The sequence below is a fragment of the Nicotiana sylvestris genome, chromosome 1 (genome assembly GCF_000393655.2).
Source record: "Nicotiana sylvestris chromosome 1, ASM39365v2, whole genome shotgun sequence".
NCBI lineage: Eukaryota > Viridiplantae > Streptophyta > Magnoliopsida > Solanales > Solanaceae > Nicotiana > Nicotiana sylvestris.
The window spans coordinates 95,777,996-95,786,816 of NC_091057.1; the positions used below are offsets into that span (position 1 = coordinate 95,777,996).

At 35.2% G+C, this 8,821-nt stretch overlaps 1 protein-coding gene across 2 annotated transcripts; it reads left to right on the forward strand.

Annotated features, from left to right (window-relative positions):
• Positions 1–383: 383 nt before the first annotated feature.
• Positions 384–7,270, forward strand: LOC104241159 (3-hydroxyisobutyryl-CoA hydrolase 1-like). 2 transcript variants are annotated; one of them, XM_009796076.2, is made up of 14 exons: positions 390–678; positions 784–867; positions 1,897–1,965; positions 2,276–2,339; positions 2,785–2,864; positions 2,951–3,034; positions 3,354–3,438; positions 4,301–4,386; positions 5,159–5,280; positions 5,594–5,654; positions 5,775–5,873; positions 6,542–6,643; positions 6,714–6,755; positions 6,864–7,270. In XM_009796076.2, exons 1-14 carry the CDS (start codon positions 550–552, stop codon positions 6,999–7,001), a joined length of 1,245 nt encoding a protein of 414 aa, XP_009794378.1. In that variant the 5' UTR covers positions 390–549; the 3' UTR covers positions 7,002–7,270. The 2 variants fall into 2 exon arrangements, with proteins under 2 accessions (XP_009794379.1, XP_009794378.1); XM_009796077.2 differs by lacking the exon at positions 6,542–6,643 and having other exon boundaries at positions 384–678.
• The last annotated feature ends 1,551 nt before the right edge of the window (positions 7,271–8,821 follow it).

Below are 8,821 nucleotides of genomic sequence, written 5' to 3' on the forward strand. Positions count from 1 at the left end.
GATAATGCATATAAATCTAGACAACAACGGATAATGCATATAAATTTAGACAACTATTGTGTAATAGTAATAAATTAAAATAGTTAATGTGCACACATATAAAAGAGGCAACTAGATGGAATCTGATTTGCCCATCCCTTTTAATGAATATCTATTAAAGAGAAAAGGTTTGCTGGGCTGGGTGAGGTAGATTTGCGGATACCGTATTTTGCTTGTTACTAATTTTGTAACTATTTTACTACTCCTTTTGTTTATTAAGTAATTGCGCTAGGGTGGTGTATTTAACAACACGAAGAAAAGAAAACTAGTGCAAGCAGCCTGATGAATGTAAATGATAAATTGAAAGGAATTACACAAACTGACCACAAAATCGATCCAATCGACCTTAATGCCATGATAGAATGAGAAAGTCGATGGAAACTCAAAATCACCGTGAGCACAAATGAGACAACGTGGCCGTGGCTATAAAAAATTATAAAGTGTAATCAACTTTTAAATACAGTCACAAAAAAAAGGTGGAGATATTATAATCCCGCGTGGGCAGACGGGATGAAACGGTTCGTGTTGGTCAATATAATGGACATAAAGCTGAGAGAAGAATCACCAGGTAGTAAATTTCCGTGCTCAGCTAGAACAACCATGGCTGAAGCCTCTTCCAACAATGGCGGAACCGATCAGGTGCAATGCCATTCTGCTCTCAACACTCCGGTTCAAGTGTTCACTGGTTGTTTATTTACTTGTTTTTTGAAAGAAAAGAAAATTACTGTTACTTTTGGTTGTCAGGTTTTGGTGGAGGAGACATCATCAAGTGTTAGAACGTTCATATTAAACAGGCCTAACAAGCTCAATGCACTTTCTTATGAAATGGTATTCCAAATATGATGGTGTTTGAATGACTTGGATCAACCAAAAAAAAAGTTTAAAAAAAAATATTATGTCACTATTATTTTGTTGGGCTACTTTTCATTCTTTGTATTGTTTCCTTTACAGTACTGTTCTCAAATATATTATATTGTCTATAGATTGTGTTTCATTTAAATATTTATTCATTGATAAATATCCATCTAATTTCTCAAGTCCGACCTTAACTAGTTTGCGATTGAAGGTGGATATAGGATTTCTAATACATGAGTGTACTATTTGAAAAAGAAAAAGAAAATGTACTAAGTGGGAATGGATTCCTCTTCCTTTTGATAAATAATAACTCAATCTTCAACTAAGTGCACCATTCAACCTTCTTGGCCAATAGTTAATGTTATACAGAAAATATACACAGTAAATATCTAATTTTAGGAGAGAACGTGGGTTCCTTGTAAATCCGCCCCTGCTGATGTCTCAATAAAGCAGAGAAATAAATGTTGATTTTACCCAAACTTAGTGTTTCTTTTGGGTGAAAATAGTTAACTATCTATCTATCATGAAAAAAAAAGGAAGAAGAAATGAACAGAAAATAGAAGATCGTATTCCTTCTTAGCTTGAGAATTTTTTCATTGCTATTGCTGATCTTTTTAAGGTGAAGTACAATTTTTCTGTCAGAATTGTATTTGCTCTAAAATGTGTAATTACCTCACTGATAAAAAAATAAAAATAAAACTGTGCAATCAAGCGGATGTCACTGAATAAATGTGGAACTTGCAAAAGGCAAGCTCAACCAGTATTTTTATGCTACAAAACTAAATTTGATAAGGATTGCTACAAAACTAAATTTGATATTTGATTCGCGATCTTCTGTCTTTTCAGGCAATTTCTGGATTAGGTTATTCTTATTAGTATATATTTACTTGGTGAACATGTGGGCTTTTAAATCATGCCATCTGATGAAAATGATTTGGAGTGTAACGACATCTTATAGCATGTGATATATAACTATCCTCTCAAACTTGTTTGTTTGTCCAGCTATCTCGGCTTTTGGAACTTTTCTATGCCAGTGAACAAGACTCTAATGTGAAGATGATTATATTAAAGGTATATTCAGTAGGATCTTCTGTGATAATTAAATTAAATTCATAGCTTAACAGAGGGAATGTTGTATCTTGCCTGCAAGAATATTTACAAACTATGAGCGGGCAGATTTGCTTAATTTTTGAGTTGCTTTGTTCAAATTATGAACAGCTGATCATTTTTTCTTAATTTTGTTGGTAATGCGTCACGCTGCCTTTGGTTGTACGCTGCACAGTTCTATAAATTTCCCAGTATATTGTACAAACATCAATGCACAAATATCTCGATTTCTGTCAAGAAATGTTACTCCTTTCCTTGTATCAATATTTTCCAGGGAAATGGAAGGGCTTTCTGTGCTGGTGGTGATGTTACAGCTGTTGTTCCTCTTGCTCGCCAGGGTATGTGATTTGCTAAACTGGTGACAGCTTGGGTAAATACAATCTTGAATGCTAGACTACAAATATAATAGGCAAATAATTGTATTACTTGTTAAGGAATACAATCTTGCGCCTTTTTTTAACTAAAGCTCACACTTAAATTGCGCTTGGGCTTAAAGCCCCAATTGACGTAGAGTGCTTTTTAGAGCCATTCGCTTTTAACAATACTAAACCAATTGATACACCTATCGATTCTAATGTCAATTGTACTAACTTCTTCTGAGAAATTTGGGACATATTTAATCTGTGTTTGCTTTTATCTTATGAATTTTTATGAGTGAGTCTGAGACTGGTGACAACTGTGATCTTTCTGGATGATATTTAAGTTTTTCAATAACTTAATATTTTAAGTGCACATAGCTTAATGTCCCAGTCATATATTTAATTATTTATTTATGCTTATCAGGTAACTGGAAATTTGGTGATAATTATTTCCAAGAGGGGTACATACTGAACTATGTTATGGCAACATATAGCAAACCCCAGGTTAAGCTAGGTTATGTGTTATTTTAGTTCTGTGATATAACTTTCTTTGATGTACTCCTTAATCTTATTTGGACTTCCCATTGAAGGTTTCCATCCTTAATGGAATCGTCATGGGAGGCGGGGCTGGTGTTTCTGTACCTGGTAGATTTCGAGTTGCAACAGAAAAGTCGGTATGCCTCTACTTGAAGTAGATCTTTTCTTGTTGTCTTCTTTCCCTTTTATATTTGATCCTTGCCACATTCTTTGGCATTTGCTTGAAATTTGTCTCTTTATGTTCTCTTATGGAGTGCAGCAATATATGAATGTTCCAGTGGAATGACACTAGCCAAATAAGAGCAAAATCTTACAAACTGTATATTTTCATGAGCTTTAGTTGGTACCTCGGATTTGCATTGAAGATTACTGATAATCCCTTTTCTAACTTGATGTTGGTTGATGTGATACCGGAAATTTCATGTCCAACATATTCTTATGTTTGTTTGCCTGTAGGTTTTTGCTATGCCCGAAACAGCTTTGGGATTCTTTCCTGATATAGGTGCCTCTTACTGTTTATCAAGACTTCCAGGATTCTTTGGTAATTGCACTTGCCACCTTGTTTATATTTCTGAAGGAATTTATTGATGTTGATGTAATTCATTCAAGTTTTAGTGTGAAGTTATTTGCTACTTGTCGTTGTTGGAAATTAAAAGTCACTACCTGGCTGCTCACTAGTTTAGGCTATCTTAAGAGCAATGGTCAGCTCAGCTGCTTTGCATTTAATGCTGCTTTTAATTCCCCGATATCCTTGAAATCAAAAGTAAGAAAGAGTCAGAAACAGTAAATCAATCTTTAGTTCCTGCAGAAGGGGTTCAAAAGCTTGTGATACACACCTTTTGGTGCATCTTCTCTTATAGTTTCTGAATTCTTGGGACATTCTTTTTATCTGTTTTCCACCATTAGGCATTCATTGATCATATGTTTCCTCATTTTAAAAGTAAGTTTGCACTCATTATATAATCATACTTAGGTCAATCCTCTTCACATGAAAGACTCCAAAATATATTTTCCCTACAAATATTTGGACAGTTAGCTGGATGTCAGCCTTAGTTTTCACATGATAGCTGAATTTGTCAAGTTTAAATTATTACAAAAATCAGCCCTTGTTTTCATATGAATTTCTTAGATCATTACAAATGTAAAATAGCCTTTGAAGACGTAAAAATCGTGACATGTTTGAATGAATGATACCCGATTTTATCTAGAGATATGATCCTTTTCTTCCCTGATTTCTTTATTCTGATTATGTTGCTATTATTGGGGAAGGCTAATTCCTATGTTGCCACGATGCACAGAGAATTTGTAGGTACAAATGTTAAGTCTCGTTCTTTCTCAACAAAAAAAAATGTTGTGTCTCATTTCCCCTTGGCTAATTTCTAATTTCTTGTACTCTTTGGCAGGGGAATATGCTGGTCTTACTGGTGCTAGGTTGGATGGTGCTGAAATGCTTGCTTGTGGTCTAGCAACCCACTTTGTATCATTGGAGGTATAATGCCTCAATTTTTAGCATGTTCTGTCCATTTTCAATTGCTTCTACAGGAAATCAATATCTTTTACCAATATGCCTAAACTGATATGATTGCTTCTATAGGAAATCTGTGTCTGTTACTTATATGCCTAAACTGATGAGTATATAGTTATAATGGCAACACTGATGTTGCCCCCTTTACATGTGATAACTAAATTGCCAATTGCCAGTCCACTGTCTGTTGGAAGATGTCAGGCTATGTTGTTAGGACTGTAATCTTATCTGTCACTTGTTATATAGGTTTGACTAATTGTTCTAGTTATTTTCTCTTATGACATTTAACCTTATCCATGGGACCATGATTCTTAATCTTGGGTGTGCACTTTGCCCAAATATTCTCTAGTTAAGTGGTCAATGTAACCTCCAATAGACTATACTGTTAGCTGCAATTTTTCACATAATTGGGTACTAACAAATATGACCTCAACATGCTTGGAGAAAAATTTTATGGGTCTGCTGAATTACATTTTCTAGCAGTTCCAAGCTAATCATGCTTGTTGGGACTCTGGATGTTGTCAACAACGCATCGAATAGTTCTTACATGGATTAGTGGGATCTCCATATAGCCACTGGTACACTTTTAAGCTACATTTTGCATTTCAGGGTGGTAGAAGGCCTTATGAACATTGACTCATCTATATGCATCAGATTGCATAGCATTTATATATTTGCTTAATTTCTCTCATGTCTGATCTATTTTGAATGCTTTGTCTCTTCCTTTTGTTTGCAGAGATTGCCGCTTTTAGAACAAGCACTAGTTAAAGTCAGTACGAGTGATCCAAATGTCATAACTGCCATCATAAGTCGCTTCTCCCACGCACCAAAGTTGAAAAAAGAAAGTCCATATCACAAGTGAGTTCAATTAATATCTCTATTAGGGTGTTTGTTTTCATGCTGATTTATTGGAAGCTTACCTTCTAAACACAGTCCCGGAGCCTAGGGGATTGTTTGAACCTATTAATAGCATAGTATTGATGGCATATCATTAAGTCATCGTCTATGCTCCTATTTGTTATTTTGCTCTCATGTTGTTCTTCTTCCTTTTTTTTTAAGATGGATCTTTCCAAAATTTCCATTGACTCGACTCGAGGCAAAATATTGTGATTTTCATGACCCCTTTCTCAACAGTGCACCAGTTTTATTTTCTGCAAGTTTGTGCATGTAGGATGAAGATTATTAATCAATGTTTCTCTCGAAGAACAATTGAAGAAATCATATCTACTCTTGTAAGTGTGGGAGATGAATGGTCATTTGATGGGCTTTTGCTTTTTGTGGTGAAATTACTTTGTGAAATCCTGATAATATATCAAAGTACTTGATAAGAACTTTGCATGAATCTTTTACAGGAGAATGAGGCTTTGGACAAGAAGGATGACTGGATCTCTTCGACCGTTCAATTGCTGAAGAAAGCTTCCCCAATAAGTCTTAAAATTTCCTTGAGATCAGTGAGTCATTCACTACTTTGTGATACATTACATTGTTACCTGAACTTCTGTACCCGTACTTCAGGTTGATCAGAAATTGGTCATGTAGGAAGAATGTAAACCTCACTTCTTTGATTGATAATTAGGGAAAGATATTTAGCTTGGTAGATATCGGGGAGGTTAAGGCATATAATCCATACAGATTTTGCAGTCTTATGAGATAGTAACATAATATTGACATTGGTAGAACCACAATATAGGTCCACTCGTGTCCTAGCTCAACCTTTTCAATATTCACCTTTGTTGGCTCGATCCCAAGCCCTGGGGATTTTTTTTTTTAAATTATCAATGAAAACTTTTCTTTCTTTTAATAAGCTAATTTCGACAACTTAATAAAAATGGGGAACCTGTGCCTGAATTTTTATTTGCTTAAGAACTGTCTCACTAAGAGGGTTATTTAGAATCTGCACTTGGATTAAGATTATTTATGTTCAGCTTTTCAAATTGATACTAGATCAGAATTGCTGGGTTGCAAGTTCATCAAATGGAAAATGTGATGATGTCTGGTTTCACAACCACATGTTGAATCCCCTTCTGCAGGGCTGTAATGCCTTGATTGGACCAACATTTCAACTGACAACTTCTTGAGTATTTGTAAATTGTTCAAGTAAGTCCTTTTTATGTTCCAGATAAGAGAAGGTAGGCTGCAAGGTATTGGTTGTTGCCTTATCCGAGAGTATAGGATTGTTTGTCATGTGTTGAGGGCAGAATATAGCAACGATTACTTTGAGGTAAAATATGCCATCTTTCAGCCACCCTTTTTACTGCATTAACGCGACTTACACCTGAATTTTATGGCAGGGTTGCAGAGCCATACTCGAGGACAAGGATAGAAATCCTAAGGTGGGTTACATTAATGTTCGACATCATTTGATCAAGGATAATCCTGAAATTAAATATATCTTGAGAGCTTCTTTCATTCTGGTACTCATCTTTTCGCATGTTTTTCAGTGGGAGCCATCTAGATTGGACCTAATTAGAGATGATGATGTCGCCCGTTACTTCTCCAAGATAGATGATGAAGATTGGGAAGACCTAAAGCTCCCTCCCAGATCAAACTTGCCTCCACATGCCATTGCCAAGCTTTAAAATTGACTTATGAAGTCCAATAATCAATAAAACTATATTACTTTTGTTGGGAAGTGGTACGCCAAATAAAAGCACATCCCTCCATAATATGAGAACTTAGCAGGTAATAAGTTGTGTAAACAGAGAAGCGCATCATTCCATTGCTCAGTTGTCAAACCTCAAACACGAGGAAAGATTGTACATTATTGAAGAATACTAGCCAGATAGTTTTTGTATATATGCAGAGAACTTCTATCGATCTTCAAGAACTTGTGGATTTATTTTGCTCTTATCTATTTCATTTACAAATAAATGTGCATCCTGTCTGGAAATAGAGCAGCATAACTTAATTATGATCGAACAATATTTTTATTTAAATGGTGGTGACTCCTCGGCTATCCACTGAGCACCTCATTGGGTAGCTCTGCTTACCAAGACTTCAACAGAAAGATATCAGTTCCATTGACAGCTCGACCATATCCTAGCATGCCGTTTTTATCCCTATCTTTTACTCGACTGAAATTGAACTTATTCTCTAAGCAATTAAAAACTTTCAATCTTGTCTTTAAAAATTTAGCAGTATAGATGCCGTGAACAGCACCAGCTTGTATGAAAATTTCCTCAGGTTCTTATGACTTGCGAGAATGCTAATGTTTTTCCACTTTTTACAGTTTGGCTTTTACTACTAGTCTAATTTATCCTGGAGCTCACACGGTCGGTGTCAAAGAGGGCGGCCGCCGGCTTATGTATGAGCTTGTGCAAGTGGCATGGTGTCGATCTATTATATATGTTATTTTTAAAAAACAAAATATGAGTCAAATATATATTTATGAAACTTTTTCGATAAAGTGGACGCTCCTAATTGAAGAGTCTCTCGTCTCCCCCACAGGTCAAAGACTATGGAAGATAAAGGATCGATGCCTATATTTCATGGTTAAGTGGCTAGGAAATCTCAGAAATAGTTAGACCAGAAAGGTGCGGTGAGAATTTGGCCACCAAAATGGGTGTTTTCTTCAATAGTGCAACTTGGAAAATGCCTTATGGCAGAGGCAATTGTGTACGTACGTCTTCATGTGAAAGGGTTCTAAAGTATTTTTATCTTCTGACATAAGAAAAAGTTCTTATTTCTTTGCACCTATACAAGGTGCACCTTTTAACTACATAAATAAATGCAGCTACTTCATTTTTCTAAAGTCGGCAAGACTGCAAACTTTTTATTTTAAATTTATATATATTACGTCCTTTGACCAAAGACTAAGCAAAATGTCAAAATATTCCTAAAACCAATGAAATTCATCTTGTTTTTGGAGTACGCCCGTTCAAAATAACTTTAATTAGCGTTAATAGAGATGAGTTTTGCAGCTCAACTGTTCAGTGGTTGAACTAAGATTCAGCTCCTTTTTTAAAATTTATTTCTTGTTTTATAATTTTCAATTTTATTCATAACTATCAAAACCGTGAGCTACTTGATAGCTATAGCTAACTTCTACTTGGTCTAAATTTTCACTTGAAATAAAATGTAGGAAAGATCATTTCGTGTTATTTATTTGAAATAGTCATTTTCAAAGGGTTTACTTTGCAACTATTATAGCACGAGATACTATGGTCGCGTGCTCATGATTAACTACGTCCTCTCTATAGTAAAAATGATGATGTTAAGTTGTTAGCCGATCTTATTATTCTCTCAATACTAAATTTATATGGCAATTTTCAAGACAAGACATTTTAAAATACGTCCTAAGTCCTAACCTCGAATAAGAGCGCAACGCTCTGGATCCTTCATGCTTGTAGAAACGAAAGGATTAGAAAGAGGCTTGGCCATAACTAATTATAGCCACATA

Coding starts and splice junctions, on each gene's coding strand:
- LOC104241159 (XM_009796076.2), top strand. CDS start 550: ATGAAACGGTTCGTGTTGGTCAATATAATGGACATAAAGCTGAGAGAA. Junction 868..1,896: donor ATGCACTTTCTTATGAAATG/GTATTCCAAATA, acceptor TTGTTTGTCCAG/CTATCTCGGCTTTTGGAACT. Junction 6,756..6,863: donor ACAAGGATAGAAATCCTAAG/GTGGGTTACATT, acceptor CATGTTTTTCAG/TGGGAGCCATCTAGATTGGA.